Source organism: Garra rufa, chromosome 15, assembly GCF_049309525.1.
Source record: "Garra rufa chromosome 15, GarRuf1.0, whole genome shotgun sequence".
In the NCBI taxonomy this organism is placed as follows: domain Eukaryota; kingdom Metazoa; phylum Chordata; class Actinopteri; order Cypriniformes; family Cyprinidae; genus Garra; species Garra rufa.
The window spans coordinates 28,426,887-28,443,459 of NC_133375.1; the positions used below are offsets into that span (position 1 = coordinate 28,426,887).

The following is a 16,573-nucleotide window of genomic DNA, read 5'->3' on the forward strand; positions in this document are numbered from 1 at the left end:
GTAATGCATTACCCCCTACACTGCCAATAAGTACATATCACTGCAGTTTCCAACAGAAATTAACACAGTTATGATTACAGCTCCATATGTTTTGCTTTCCGGATGTAACAAGCTCGCTCGGTAGCTCAGCCGGCACAGAATTGGAGATGACTGAAAAATGAAAAATTTAAAAACAAGCTAAAACGGCTTGCTTGCGATTGCTTTTTTACCTCACATTTGCTTTTGTTCATACTATCGGGTAGGTTTGGTTGTAGTGCAGATGGTACGTTATTTTAAAACGTCATGGAGCATTAGAGTTATAACGCTACTCAACGGACATTTCAAGTCAGAACTGTGGTGACACCTACAAAGCCAACGTCACATTCTCGAAGGACATACCCCTGATACACACACACACATAAAGCTGTGCACCACCTCAACACAAATGTAGTTTTTGCTCTGTAAGTATGTGTGCACGCACCATTTCATGTGTGCAAGAAAGGTTTCTCTTTCTTCAGTCATGCCCACCGATTCACAAAGCCACTTTAGCATTTCAAGAAAAGAAGTAGAGACCCCATCTGTCAGAAACTAAAACAAACTGTAGGAGCAATTTCCCCTAAATGCTTTAACCCCTGTGAACTTTGACTGTTAATGCGCTCCTGCTCCCCCTTTTTTGTTACTTTCCCCCATTTCCCCAACTGCAAAAATGTCCCCAACCATCAGACTAACTCTTTCTCTCTTTGTTAAATCTGCTTCCCTGCCACCCCACAGTCACTATAAAAGAAATGTAAATATTTAAAGCCATAACGGAAACAGTTTCAATGTTTCTGCAACAAACCCTTGAACCCCAAACAGACCTTACAAAAGTCCAGTCCAGTTCCCCAAACCACTACACCACAGAGAGCGAAATTTCCCTCATTATGGAGTCTGCTGGACTACCACCGGAGGAGTCCCTTTGGACAGGTAAAAGAGAGAAGCACCCCCTTAATTCTCACTAATCTCTCGGCTCAGCTCAGATCCCGGGGATGGCCCGAGGGCTGGAATTTCCTGATCTCGCTCTGAGATTTATAGGAGGTGTGAGAGCTGCTCTCCTCGCTGATCTGTGGGTCATATACTCTCGCGTACACCCGGGGCGCCGCAGAGGGTTTGTTGACTCAGAGACCATGTTGAGATTTATAGATTTCCTGCTGCTGTAAAAACTTGCAGAAGGTAGTATGTACGCATGGATTAGACAGAGCTGTGCTGCATTAGAGGTCAGTCGTTTGTAGGGTAATCACGGGGGATTGAGTGTTGGAAAGAAGAAAAATGAATGAGTCAGAGGGTAGAGGCTTCCCTCGAGCATCCTGTGACACACACACGGCAGAAAATGCACACATGCTCATGATAATGGACAGCAAGTAGAGGGAAAACAACACAAAAGTAGTACTATGATCAAAGACAGAAGCAGCCTGGTGGCCTACAATGCCTTTCAATTTCATATCATAAGGCTGACTATACGTATGTGCTTTCTCCTTTCTTTCGACTGTTCCCTCTCGCTGAGGAATATTTTGTTTGTTGGCAGAGTAGCAATACGGCCCATTGTTTGTGAACTGTACATCAGTCGATTTGCATGTTTGATTGCTCATTAAGTGTTACACAGACATACACCAACAGTTAACTGCTGACGAAAATGTTACAGTATCATCAGTCATCAGAGCCTAGTAAACACTAGTCATAGATGCAAATATTTACCTCTAATTTCAAAGAACTAATTACTCACAAAAAAAGAAGAAAAAAAAGAAAAGAAAACAGATCATGTTTTAGGCCATTTAAAGTTTGAATTTGTGGTTATAGTGTGTGAGTTGTTTACTTACTTTTTTTTAAAGTAAAATTAATTTAAAAAATAGCTGCAAGCAGCGATTACCAGGGTTTAGGCGCTAAAGGCATTTAAGCATATCAATGATTAAAAAAAGCATTTTTGCCAAATTCAGATAATTTGCCATGATGTTTATGACATTTATGTGTGTTCACAGTGTGTGTGTGCGTGTGTTTGTTCACTTCTCACTGCTGTGTGTGTGCACTTGGATGGGTTAAATGCAGAGGGCCAATTTCGAGTATGGGTCACCATACTTGACAATACGTCACGACTTTCACTTTCACTTTATAGTGACAGCTGTGGTCCGATCCCCTTAAAACTTTGTATGCTTGTTTAGAATCACATGTTGCAAGTTTTGAGTTTTCCTTTAGACTTTATAGGATTTTGGGTAAATGTGGACAGGCCTCTCATCTAAACTACCCCGTTATAACTTCCCAAAGGGTACAATTTCAATATATTTTTTGATAATTACTGACCTAGAGAGTCCAGAGAATTGTACTGCAGTGTTTTTTTCCCAGATTGAGCAAAAGACCTAGGACTAGTTCGCAAAAGAAGTTTTTTTTTCCCACAAATTCTCAATCATTTAAAAAAAAAAGGTTTGATTGACAGTAGTTGTTCTAGAGGCAAAGTTGTCCAGAATGAGGACTTCTACTGTATGATACCAATATTGTATGTATGTGCAAAAAAACGTGAGATGTACAATCATTTATGCCCTTGAAAAATGCAATATTGCCCCGATATCGATAGTTCAGTTTCTTTTGATAATTATTGATATTCACTCTCCAGAGAATCTTTCTGCACTGGTTTGGTTCTGATCAGGCGAAAAACCTAGGACTAGTTCACAAAAGTAGGTTTTTCAAAAAATGCAAAATACCTGAAAGGCTTGTGATCAAATCGGAGGCGTGCGTTTTGATTCCAATAACATAAGACACTTAAACCTGCAACGAGCGATTTTCGTACTTTTGATCACTGTAGCGCCCTCGTCAGGCCAATTGGGTTGAGCCTTGGTCACATTGTAGACGGTGTGAGTACTAGCAACCCTCCAAGTTTCAAGTCTCTACGACTTATGGTTTGGTCTGCACAATCAGTTTTACATTGAGATTGCTCATCCGTGACCATTCTAACAATTACAGTAGGGTTTTGGCACTACACGCTTAAATGCTTAATAAAAAAGAACAAATATTACATATTAAAAAATGCACAAAATTTAAACAGACAATAACTATGATTAACACTAAAAAACTGCTGTATAAAACACTGCTCACATGCCTAAAATGTTGGCTGTATGTTTATGTATGGTCTTGTGTGTCATGTATCATGTATCATGAAGGTGTTGACATATTTGGACACAACCCAAAATACTCAAACCAACCCCTGAACCATTCACAGTACATCTTCTGAGTACGTTGAAGGGGGAAGAGGAAAGGGGGGTTTGGAAAAAGTATAAATGCACCAAAGAAGTCCTGCTATAAAGTGATTGAGAGCCCTAATTACCCCGAAAGAGAAAACGGGAACAAGTCTGATGAAAGTCAGAGAGCAAAAGCACATAGTTTTAGCTGTAGATTTGCACATTACAGTAAAAGCAGGGCTATAAGGACATTAGTCAAACATTCACATTTATCAATGTAACAGACACTGTTATTTAAAGCCACTTACAGTAAATTCAAGTTATGCATGTTCCCTGGGAATCGAACGTATAGCCATGGAATTGTTCCTGCCAATAGAGCTATGGGTTGAAAAACAAATACTCCAATTCCAGCAATGGAAACACCACATGTGCTGTATTCTGAGAGTATGAACTGACAGTCATTGCACCTGTCTCTGTCTCTGTGATTTGAATGAACGCTTTGGGCATAACTAGTGAAAATCCAAGAGATTTTGCTAAGCCTCGAATGGATTTGTTTAAGGCCTGCGCATACTGGCTGTGTTTTCAGGAATTCTTAACAGCAGTTTGTTCTTGGTAATCGGAATATGTTAACTGCGGTCACAAAATAAACATCACAAATATACATAATGAACTGTATCAGCCTTTGGAGAGCTGCGTGTCTGTGTACAGAGCATGGGTTTGTTTGTTTGTTTATGGGCGTGTATATTTATTTATCGTGTGCCAGTGTTTTGGGTGTGGGTGCCTACAGAGAAAGAGAGCAAGAGATTAGTTCAGGCTGATTTGTTTCGTAACATGCGCCTGTCTCTTTGCAATAATTAAAGGAGAGTGCTTCAGTAATAGTGCATTCAAGTCCTGCTGAGCAGTGCATATTTATAAGTTGAAAAGTTGTAATTATGATGTCAGATAGGGCTGCATGATGAATCATTTCTGCTCTCAATTTAATAAACAATTGCATTTGTATGCTGGTTATTTATCCTAAAACATTTAATTTTAAATTTGCATCTGGGTGATCTTAAATTACAAGCCTCCACAAGGTTTACTTAGTCTTCCCAACCTGGCAACCATGCACGTGCTCTCTCTACATTACGGAAAAAGCACTAATGAGCTGAAAATACAGGAAAAGTTGATTGTGCTTATGTGAAAATGCAATAATTGTGATGAAATGTAAAAAGATTTAAAATGACAATTGTGACAGTTTAGATTTTTATACTGCACAGCCCTAATATTAGGTACAATAAAGTAGGGCTGAGCGATATGGCAAAAAATTATCACGTTAAAGTTTTTCATATCACTCGATATCGATGATTATCACAATAAATTTCAAATCTTGATATCTTTTGAGTTTAAAGGCAGATTTTGCTCCTAAGTGAAAGTAGAAACCAGACCATTAATTTTGGTTTTAAACTACTCTTGGTCAGAACATTTTTCCTTAACAAAATAAATATATTAATAGAAAATTTTAATTCTTAGTTTCTGCATGTACTAATGAGTGATATTGTTACAAATCATGAGACAGGTTTGTGTTGCTTGACTTGTGAGTATTTTCAGCACAGTTGGCAGTATTAATAATATTACTTTTTTTGTCACTTAGAAATACACATTTGTCAGTGGCTTGAGTTGGGACATCAGTAACAGAAACAAATTGTGACAACCTCGTTTTTATATAGTGAAATTGAATTATTCTGACCGAGCATTAACCATTGGTCTTCCATACAGCATACATTTAGATCATGGTAACCACAGTTAAAACTGTACATACAGAACCTCAATACCATGGTAAAAATGTAACTATAAACCAATTTGTAGTAGACATTACAGTTACATCACTTGCAGCTGCGCGCACATTGTGGTGGCAGAAGAACACTGGTAACAAGTGGAGGGAAATGAGTAAAATCCAGGGTCATGTCAGGATTTCAGAATTGGAATGCAAATTTTTATAAAAGTTTTATAGAATACTGTCGTCAAAGACGCCATTTTAAGCTAAACGCAGATGTTTAAATGGACAGACTAATGGATGAAACCTGCTATGCTGGCTACATAATATTCACATATGCAGTTCATAACATATTAAATTAGCCGTACAGTTACAGCATGAAATACTATTTAAACCTATAACATTTTACATTTACCTATAATATCTTACAATTCAGACTTTTTTTCTCGCAAATGCAAGTTTATATCTTGTATTTCATTTAGACTTTATAACTCAATTTAACTCAGCAATAGCAAGTTTGTCAATTCTGAGGAAAAAAGGCTGAAGTTTGGGCTATAAACTCAAGATTCTGAGCCGAAAGGAAAAGAAAGAATGACAAGTTTTTCTTATCAGAATTGTGATATAATCTTGGAATTGTGAGAATAAAGTAAAAATTAAAAAAAAATTGCTAAAACTCAAATGTACCTTTTTTACTCTTTTATTTCATGGCTTCCATAGACTAGTACTTGAAAACTGTAATTTTCTGCCACCAGATAGGCTCCGCCCACAAAAAACACCATCACTGTTCACAAACACTGAATAGGTCTATATGGTTTCTAAGTATTTGTATGAAAAACAGTAGTCTACCAATTTAGTAGCTATAAATGCACAAACGCTATAGCTTAATCTCAAATATACTGTAATTATATTCCATTACTCCTTTAATACATGTCTATTTTATGGGTTAAAATTATCGTTTTTTCTTTTAGGCCAAAAATCATTAGGATATATTAAGTAAAGGTCATGTTCCATGAAGATATTTAACAAATTTCCTACCATAAATATATTAAAACTTAATTTTTGATTAGTAATATGCATTGCTAAGAATTTCATTTGGACAATTTTAAAAGCAATTTTCTCAATATTTGGATTTTTTGCACATACACCACATACACCAATGGAAAGCTTATTTATTCAGCTTTCAGATGATATATAAATCTTATATCGTGATGTACCTTTCCTACAAAAAAAATCTACAAGATTTTTTAACTCTACAAAAATGAATAAAGAATGTGCATCAGGTGTTTTCTTCATGTAATGAAAGTGCTGTAAATTGAATCATTATATATTCTATAGAACTTAAATAATACTGTTGTATCTTGTACATGCAATTTTTTGTTGTAAATAAAAAAAAAAAAATGCTTTAACAAATTTACTATTAATGTCAATGCCATATTTTTTTTCAGTGATATACCACCAATTCAAAAACTCTGGGCGTTCATGTGTGTTCAACTCATAAATATTATCTTTTCTGACAAGACTTGAATGCACCAAGTCCCTGAACAAGTCCTAATCAAGAAAAACCTCACCAGTTTGGTAGCCAGGTGACCACCCCTACCTCATCACAGCCTGAAACCTAAACTAACTACTTCCTCTAGTAACTGAATGTTTCATGAGTAACTACTTCCTCCAGTAGCCAAACACCTGAGTTTCCCATGTGCAATTACAACTTGGTGGTGGCGTTCATGTTCATTGAACAAGAAAAACCTCACCATTTGGTAGCCGTGTGACCACCCGTACCTCACCGCAGCCTGAAACCTAAGCTAACTACTTCCTCTAGTCACTGAACGCTTCTCGAGTAACTACTTCCTCCAGTAGCCAAAACGTCTGTGAGAGTGCTCTGTCCGGCGGTTGGGATATTTATGTGGCTGGAACCCTGCAAATAAATACAGGACATAAATTGAGCCGCTCGACCTCACACGCAGAATACAGAAGCATGGCTGTTTTACTCGAAATTTCCATAAAAGTACATTCTAACAGAGTTTAATATGAACATGAATCAGAGGATGTGGGTGTGAAATCCTGCTGATCGTGCCGCCGTGTCATTGAAGCTGTCTGAGTCTGGCACTGGGATGGGAGACGAGGTGAGGAACACAACGGGACCGCCTCAATGGGCCGCCTGTTTCTTCCCACCATGCCAAAGGGCATAGCTGCGTAATCTGGCTGTCTGATCTGACCGACGCTCAGCGGTAGCCTCTTCACGCTCCGTGCCAGTCGCCCCAGCAGCCTTTGAACTTGGCGGCCAAGAAAGCGCCGCGGGCCCCTCGCTCACCCCTCCCCCGCCCTGTCTTCACGACTGATCAGCAAAATAATGATGATAAAGAAGCATGAAAAGAGACAGCCTTGAAGATTTTCAGCGTGCTGTTAATAAGCTTGCAGAGCATGCTGAGGCGATGAGGTCAGGCTGTATTAGCGCTTATTGCTGGGTTGAGTGACACACAGGATTATCGGCTGCGCTGAGAAGTGAAACAGCTTTCATCAGCGTGGCGCTGGAGCGCGTGCGTTTGATGTCTCAAGAGTGAAGGAATTATGAGTGTATTATACGTGAGAGCCGAGGCGGAGAGACAGTAGCACGGGGGCATTTTATATGGCCTCATTCTTGAAGGAACAAGTGCACCTCGAGATCAAGAACAAGAGAAAAGGAGGGTTCTTGAGACAGCGTCACCCCCATGACTACATGCACTTATCTGCTTTCTCTTAATATTTGCACACACCCACCTGAAACCTATCGTCTTAACATGGCTGCCACTTGTTTCTTGTGTGCTGCAGGTCATTTCCTGGGGAATCACAGTGTGCTGGACATCCTGCGCCAGGAGGGCTATGAGGTGGAGCACACACCAGCACAAGAGCCCATCACACAGTAAGTGCGCACACACACATATACACTTCACTTCACACTAGGGTCATGCATAATTCAGAATTAAGTATGTTGGCCATATAACATAGAAGGCTGAACTGGAATGACAAGTAAAGTATAATTTAGTAAATATGAATGTATAAACTAAATACAGAATTTCTATAGTTGGCATTTATATTAAATCAAATTTTCAGAATGAATACATAAAGTTAAAAGTTACTTCACTCCAGAATTAAAATTTCCTGATTTTACTCACTCCCATGTCATCGAAGATGTTCATGTCTTTCTTTCTTTAGTCGAAAAGAAATTAAGTTTTTTTTAGGAAAACATTTCAGGATTTTCCTCCATATAGTGGACTTCAATGGGGATCAGCGGGTTGAAGGTCCAAATTGCAATTTCAATGCAGCTTCAAAGGGCTCTACACAACCCTAGCCGAGGAATAAGGGACTTATCAAGTAAAACGTTCTGTCATTTTCTAGGAAAAAAAGAGACGTAACGCATTATGTAATCAGTAATCACATTGAAAAGGTCAGGTCAGGTTGAAAAGTTAGTTCTTCGTCTGTGTGCTTCGGTTAAAAAGGGTAGGGTAAAAAAACTTCTCATCTCATTTCCTCCTCCAACTTTAAAATCGCCGACATAGTTGATTTGCCTTTTTTGTAAAGGGGCGTTTGACGCTTTGTAAACACTGGGTCCATTCTTCTGCCTACATCATGAGTGACCTTTTCAACATGACCATAGGGCTGGGAACCGATTCCAAAAAGAATCGATTCCGAGGCATTGGGAATCAAGAGTCGATTCCAAAGGTTGAAAGAGATCCCATCAAGGGGAATCGACTCCTCATTCAAAGCCATTTTCAGTTCAACAATGCTTATTTATGGGTGCCCCTCAAACGGAAGGCTGCATCCTACAAAGGCTGCATATCTTGGCTGCTTCATCCTCAAACGTCGCTGAACATTGATTCACTAAAATAAACTGAATGAAAACGAGATGGTACTTAACTCGTCTGAGTTTGAGGATGCAGCCTTCCATTTGAGAAGCACCCATTAATTCACCTCTTGCTGGCTAATAGTGATTAAAAGTCTGATTTGTTTCCACGAAAAGGTTCTTTCGGATAGATAGGTTTTAATAAACCAGTTAAACAGCCCATGAAATTAGTCATAGCCCACAGCTCAGCAGTGGACATTTAATTTAATTTAGTGCGTTTAATGAATGGAACAAGACATGATTTGTCTAAAATACATGTCCAAAGTTTAGCTGAACAATGTTTACTTTAATGCTTTGCACATTTGCAATTAACAAACTGTACACTGAAACAAAATAACCAAAACACAACACTGCTATAAAAGCTTGTGGTTTATCTATCAATCAGATGCACTCTCGGCTTATGGCTTATGTTGTCCACAATTTTGAGTGCTGCACAACAGAATAGATCATGATGTGATCGATCGAAGGGCTTGATCTTACCTCAGTCTTAAATAAAATGCTATTTTTTACCTTTTCTATCAACCAATGATAATTCTTAAAGAAAACTCTAAGAGCACATATCAGTGGCCGAGAGTGCATCTGATTGATAGATAAACCACAAGCTTTTATAGCAGTGTTGTGTTTTGGTTATTTTGTTTCAGTGTACAGTTTGTTAATTGCAAATGTGCAAAGCATTAAAGTAAACATTGTTCAGCTAAACTTTGGACATGTATTTTAGACAAATCATGTCTTGTTCCATTCATTAAACGCACTAAATTAAATTAAATGTCCACTGCTGAGCTGTGGGCTATGACTAATTTCATGGGCAATGCAGACAAAATTACAATAAAAAAACAAAAAACAAAAAACAAAATAAGACCTACAGAAATGTATCATGTCATTTTTACAAAAAAAGGCTACTTTCTGCAATCTTTATATCCTGCAGTCATGGCGAAAATAGGCTCCTCCAATCTAAAAAGCAAGAATCGAAAACAACAATAAGGAATCGATTCTTGGAATTAAATCCCATCAATTTAAGAAGCAGGAATCAAAATTGTGGACACAGAGCTAGTGCAAGATAAGCATTTGGGGTTAAAAAGTATATACATTTTTATTTTTTTTTAAAGAAAATTACAGATTGTGTCGTTAGATAAGATGCTTATTCCTCAGCTGGGATTGTGTAGAGCTCTTTCAAGCTGCACTGAAACTGAAGTTTGGACATTCAACCCGTTGATCCCCATTGAAGTCCACTATATGGAGAAAAATCCTGAAATATTTTCCTCAAAAACTTTAATTTCCTTTTGACTGAATAAAGACATGAACATCTTGTCTACTTCAGAATCTAAATTTTAAATAGTGCACAATATGCTTCACACTCTTGTGTGGCTTCATGGTTTTCACAAAGCACAGTTCTCCTCATCACCTTTTCCTCCCCACTCGGATTCGGTCTTCCTCTAATTCCTTTTCTTCCCATGCCAATACCTTGCCCACACACATAATAATGAAGAAGTTATTTAAACAACAAACTTTCCCGAATATTCTGTGGCACAGAACATAATGAACATACTACATACACAGACTCAGCAATGCATCGTATTTCACCACATAGAAACCCCAAGCACATTGTAATTCACTGAGAGGATATTCCACTTACTGTGCTAAACTGCAAACAGAGTTAAACTATGCCTTTGATCTCCCCCTGCTAACCATGACGGAGTGGGCCAGACCAGCGCTCGCCAACTCATGCCTCACCCATTTGTCTTGTAGAGAGGGGTGCTATGCCTGCTCAAACAAAGACAATCCACCTTCATCGCTAGCATACTCGTACCATTACTCAACAAGCCTTTAGGGGAGCTGGAAAGGGGTGATCCAAAGGCTGTGTAGGTTGTACTCATTAAATAGCTGTTGTAATGGCTCCAACACCCAACAAAGGCGCAAATGGAAAAATGAGAATGGCGAGCAATTGAACGGTCCCAGAAAGGTAGTTCGAACTCGCAAAGCACCCAACCGCCACCACAACATCCAGCTGGTGTCATTTGAAAAACCTCCTGTTGCAAATTTTAGTGCAAACATTTTCCTCTGGCACACTGCGGCGGTGGAAGTAATAGAGGCAGAGAAAGAGAGCGTGAAGGGGGGTTCTCAGATTGCAGGAGATGATGACAGTGGCTGTGGTAACAAGCTGACAGCTGGATGGACCAGCTGAATGACGGACTGACTGTGGTTTAGAAACACAAACCCTTTCGGCTTTCCTAGGCCCGCTCCCTTCAGCTCACTTTCTCTCCACGGTAAAGCGAAAAAAATGAGGTGATATGATGGGCAAGTAAAACAACGTGCAATGGCAGCCGGACATGTGTTTACTAAAAGCTCATGAACCACAAAATCGAGGCCCTGAAACAGTCCCGTAGTGTGTTTGTGGTGCACATATGGGTGATTACGAGATTCAAACCAAACAAAACACTTTGTGGACGTACTAAACACGGCGGGTTGGCGTAACCACAATGAGGCAGTTCGGAATGAAGGACGGTTTACCAAATGTCGTCATGGTTACTCAGTGTGCACGGCTTTGGCTGATGTTTACTGCAATAAAATGCCCTAGTGGGCACTCACCAGCTGGAGGTGACAAGTATAGAGTGGCATAATCTTGGGCAATACTACGCCCTACTGGTTCACTATGGTAAAGTCTGCATCCAAATGTCTTTAATATTCAATTCTTTATTCAAAATGGATAAATCCAAAGTCATAATTTTAAAAGTACTATCATTTAGTAGCAGTATGGCTTGGTATGTAAGCCTTTATTTGGAAATCAGTAAGGGAGCTCAAGACTTTGAGGTTGTGGTTTTGACCTCACTGGCTCTTCGTAAATTCTTAGCAAGCCGAAAGGCTGATATCATGCTGTTTGAAGTCCAAAGAAGTCCACGCACACTCACACTAAGCCAGAGCTTTTTTGAAACACTGCTAGGATGTTATCTCCAGTACTTCAAAGGTGTCTCCTGACACTGCCCAGTTCTCTAATAACCTTCATAAATTCACTATTTTAAATATTAAAAATTCAGACCAATACAGATATTCAGAGAATTATTTTCATGTTATAAATGGCTGATGTTAAAATATTCATTAATATTAATATTAGTTTTTAATTAAAAGAAAAATATTACAATAAAAGCTCAAATCAACTCCTTTAAATGCTAACTGAACTTTATATTAAAATACATCAATATAAAATTATGTCCGATATCAATAACTTGAGAATTATGTTTATGGTATAATTGGCAAATGTAAAATGTACCTAATAATACATCACATTTATTTTTTATAAAATGTATTTTTATTTATTTATTTATTTATATATATTTTTTTTAAATAAATTAACTAAAACTACACTAAGAGGTGTGGTGGTGGGTTTTATTTTGAAGCCATTTTCACTCAGAAATTGCTAGTTAATTTCAAATAATTAATAAATAAATATAAAGACACATCATATATTTTAAAGTACAAAAACTGATGTAGTATTTTCTTTTAAAACATATTCCAATAATCTGAAAAGTTTTATTTACAAGTTCAATTTTTTTTTTTATAATATAAACTTTTGAATTTAGACATCACAACATTATAATGTACAGGGGATTATCAAATTATATTTTGAGATTTGCTCAAATATTTTCACTACCAGTCAAAAGTTTTTGAAATTTAAAATGTAATTTATTCTGAGATCAAAGACACATTTTCAGCATCATTGCTCTAGTTTTCAGTGTTACACGATCCTTCAGAAATCATTCTAATATGCTGATTTGCTGTTTAAGAAACATTTTTATTGTTATTATCAATTATGTAAAACAGGTGAGTACATTTTTTTCTGTCTTCTTTGATTAATAGAAAGACCCAAAGATCAGCATTTATCTGAAATAAAAAGCTTTTGTAATATTATACACTATACCATTCAAAAGCTAGGAGTCTCTTTGGAAAAGAAATTATAGAAATGAATACTTTTATTTAACAAGGATACTTTAAATTGATCAAAAGTGATGATAAAGACATTTATAATGTTACAAAAGATTGTACAGCACCCTCTCCATCCTCAATACCACGACTGAGGTGAGTCCCTTGAGTAAGGCACCAAGCCCCAACTGCTCCCCAGGCGCCGCAGCAATGGCTGCCCACCGCTCCAGGTGTGTGTTCACGGTGTGTGTGTTAACCCACTTAGATGGGTTAAATGCAGAGCACAAATTCCGAGTATGGGTCACCATACTTGGCCTCATGTCACCGCCTTTCCTTTCCTTAAAGCTGTTCTTCTGAACTTTCTATTCATCAAAGAAACCTGAAAAATTCTACTCAGCTTTTTTCAACATAACAATAATAATATTGTTTTAATAATAATAATAATGTTTTTTTGAACAGCAAATCAGAATATTAGAATGATTTATTTTTTGGCATTTTTGCCTTTATTATGATAGGACAGATCATACATGACAGGAAGCGAAGTGGGAGAGAGATAGGGGGCAGGATCGGGAAAGGTCCTCCAGTTGGGATTCGAACACGGGACACCCGGAGCGCAACGGCGCTGTATGTCGGCGCACTGCCCACAAGGCTATCGGTGCCGACTTAGAATGATTTTTGAAGGATCGTGTGACTGGAGTAATGATGCTAAAAAGGCAGCTTTGAAATCACAAGAATAAATTACATTTTAAGATATATTCAAATAGAAAACAGTTATTTTAAATAGTAAAATATTTCACTGTTTCTGCTGTACTTTGGATCAAATAAATGCAGGCTTGGTCTTAAAAAAAAACATTGAAATCTTAGTGTTCAAAAACTTTTGACTGGTAGTGCACATTAGATTAGATGACAGCAAAAACCTCTAGTATTGTCTGATGACTGATATGGTGCTGATATATCATGCATTCTTCATTTTAGGCATGTATATTGATATATTACTTGTGTTTTGACCATTTCAAATTTAACTTTTGCATACCTCAAGTTTTATAAGTTCCACATGTTCTCACAGAAGGAGTTGGTCTGAGGTGGAGGAGACTACTGTTAATCCCACTGAAGGCAGCTCTGAGTCAGTGACGGAATGGACATCAGAACCTCCTGAGCTGGAGGAGATCAGCCAGGAGGAACTCTCCCACATGCTGCTGCCAGACAGTCTCAGCCAGCTAGAGGAGTTTGGCCGCTACAAGCGCCCCCGTAAAACCCATCATGCACACAGTCGACCACGGCTGTTCAGTGACCTGTGGGTGCGCATAGGAGACAGGTGAGGACACAACACATGCCAGAAACCACATTTCCACAACAGGGAGTTCAAAGCTGCTTTCAACTAACAAAACCCACATTTTTGTTTTCATGTTGACCGCAGCACAACTCCAAACTCGAATATAAGGATAACCAATGGCTATGTGACGGTGGAACCTCCTCAAACACGACAGGAACAACAGCAAAGACGAACGCCGCTCAGAGACAGACTGAAACCCCCCAGCCATCCCACAAACCCCAGCACACTTGACTCTGCTGCTCCAAACACAACATATGCGCTGACTTGCCTTTTGGTCTGTCTTATTTCACAAGTGCTTTTCACTTCCTGAAGGGAAATGGGTCTCTTGGAAGCTCACAAACCAACTCAATCAGAATTTTATCTGAGTGACTTTGCCTGTGGTAAAAATAAATGGCAGTGAAGTACATTTAGGTACCACTTAGATCAATTTTGGGTGTCTGCCTACAGTAAATTAGTTGCCGCAGTATGTAACAGTAGACATATGTGAGTAATTTCTAATTGTTACATCTGGCAGAATGGTAGTAGTCTGTAAGAATAACAATAAGAGAAAAACAAGAACATTTTGTTATACTTATGCAATGACTCTGCCCAGACATGATTCATAAGAATCAGCTAAGATTGTACCTTTTTTTTTATGTGAATACCCACGTGACTGTTCCCTATTGCCCCATCAGAGCAGACAGCAAAACATGAATGTGCATTTTTTTCTGGTAAATGAAATGGGGCAACTGAAACTATACCAAAATTATCAATATGATATAAGGGTTAAACACATAAATTATATAATAGAGACTTAATATGTGATATGGTCACTGACATAACTTAAATAGTTCACAGAGATGACACTTATATTTTGTAAATTGTGCATTTGTTCATACAGAAATTTTATATTTATTATTTCATGAAGAGTATATTTTCATGCATTTCTCAAGTATTAAAGTTATAGTTATGTAAACAAACTCGACTTGTCGTGTCCATCGGTATTTTGCAGCGTTGCTGAGAAATCAACATACACTGCCCTCTACTGGCTCTCAAACCATATACTTTGATTCTAATTACTTGTTACATAGTACGTAAAATTGTAAAAACAAATAAAAATAATAATAAAATAATGATAAATAATGATAAACTTTTTTTTATTCGACATGGTATTTAGTTCTGTTCTAACACATAATTGAAAAGAATATTTCACCCAAAAATAAAAATATTATAATTTTGTCATTACTCACTCACCCTCATGCAGTTCCAAAGCAATAGCCTATTTCTTTCTTCCTTTGCTTGGAACATAAACGGACATGCCAGGCAGAATATCTTTAGGCAGCTTTTCCATACAATAAAAGCGGGAAGTTATGTTAAATGCCAAGCTAAAAGCATTTAAAAAAGTCATCTATAGGACAAATGAGTGATATTCTTCTGAATCATTCGCGGTCGTGCTCTACTCAAAAATGGCGCCTTTAGACGTGACGCCATTTGTTCTAGGATGTCATGTGACTGCTTACAACAGTCGAAACGCCACTGGATTATAATTGAACAAGTGCACAGGACAAATCGCCGGACAAGAAGGACTTGAATTCAATGTTTCTCACACACAAAAGGTTTCGTATGGCTTCGGACGACTTGGAATATTAATCACATTTCATATGGATATTCAGTTTTATGGTACTTCTTTCCACTTATGGTATGTTTCTAGTTGTAGCTTGGCATTTAAATTAGCAATATGCTTTCATTGTACTGAAACGCTATCTATCTCCTTTCTGTTAAAAGGAAAAAACAATACTGCGTTAGAATGCCGTAACTGAACAAATAACATTTTCATTTATAGACTAAACTTTTCCTTTACACCCATAATTAAATGTAATCAGTCTATCCTGTTTGAACCACTAGGTGGCAGACAACACCTTTGTAACCGAATAAAAAGGGGTTGTAGTCTAATCTGCAACCTCAAGAAATACGTTTCAAAAGTGGTTTGTCTACGTTCAATAATCATGGGTTAAAAAATAAGTATTTTTTTATATAATAAATAGTTATAAATATAATTAATAATATAAATAATAAAAGCTTACAGTTGCCTACTCTGTAAGAAAATGTAACAATAACCATTGGTGTCATGTATTTATCTTTGTTCTTTCTCACTTACACTTTAAAAACATTAATACACTGACAAATGTTTAATATTAAATTATTTTAAACGCTTTGTTTCAAAACAATTGGTTAAAATAAATATAATGGTAACATAATTAACAAATTGTTTCCCATTATATGAACACATTTCACTGCCTGTCTATCTATAATGCATTTTTATGTAAGTTTTTGCACAATTGTAACTATGTTTTTCCTTCCCATTAAATACTGCATTTAGGTGAAGTACAAACACAACTTAACATCTCAAGAAGTCTAAGCTATTAAATAAAATCAATAAGCCAAGCTAAATTCAATTTTATGCATTTCTTTTATACTGTATATAAACGTCCTGTCGCTCTTCCTCAAAGTATGTCACAGATCCAGGCAGA

The 16,573-nt window shown here is 37.5% G+C and overlaps 1 protein-coding gene across 1 annotated transcript in view; it reads left to right on the forward strand.

The window, feature by feature from the left end:
- trabd2b (TraB domain containing 2B) overlaps positions 1 to 14,984 on the forward strand; it is an 85,102-nt gene extending 70,118 nt beyond the window's left edge. Inside the window, exons 5-7 of the mRNA XM_073819596.1 lie at positions 7,744 to 7,834; positions 13,797 to 14,045; positions 14,148 to 14,984. Coding sequence (XP_073675697.1) covers positions 7,744 to 7,834; positions 13,797 to 14,045; positions 14,148 to 14,373 — 566 coding nt within the window. The 3' untranslated portion in view covers positions 14,374 to 14,984. The remainder of the gene's footprint in view (positions 1 to 7,743; positions 7,835 to 13,796; positions 14,046 to 14,147) is intronic.
- The last annotated feature ends 1,589 nt before the right edge of the window (positions 14,985 to 16,573 follow it).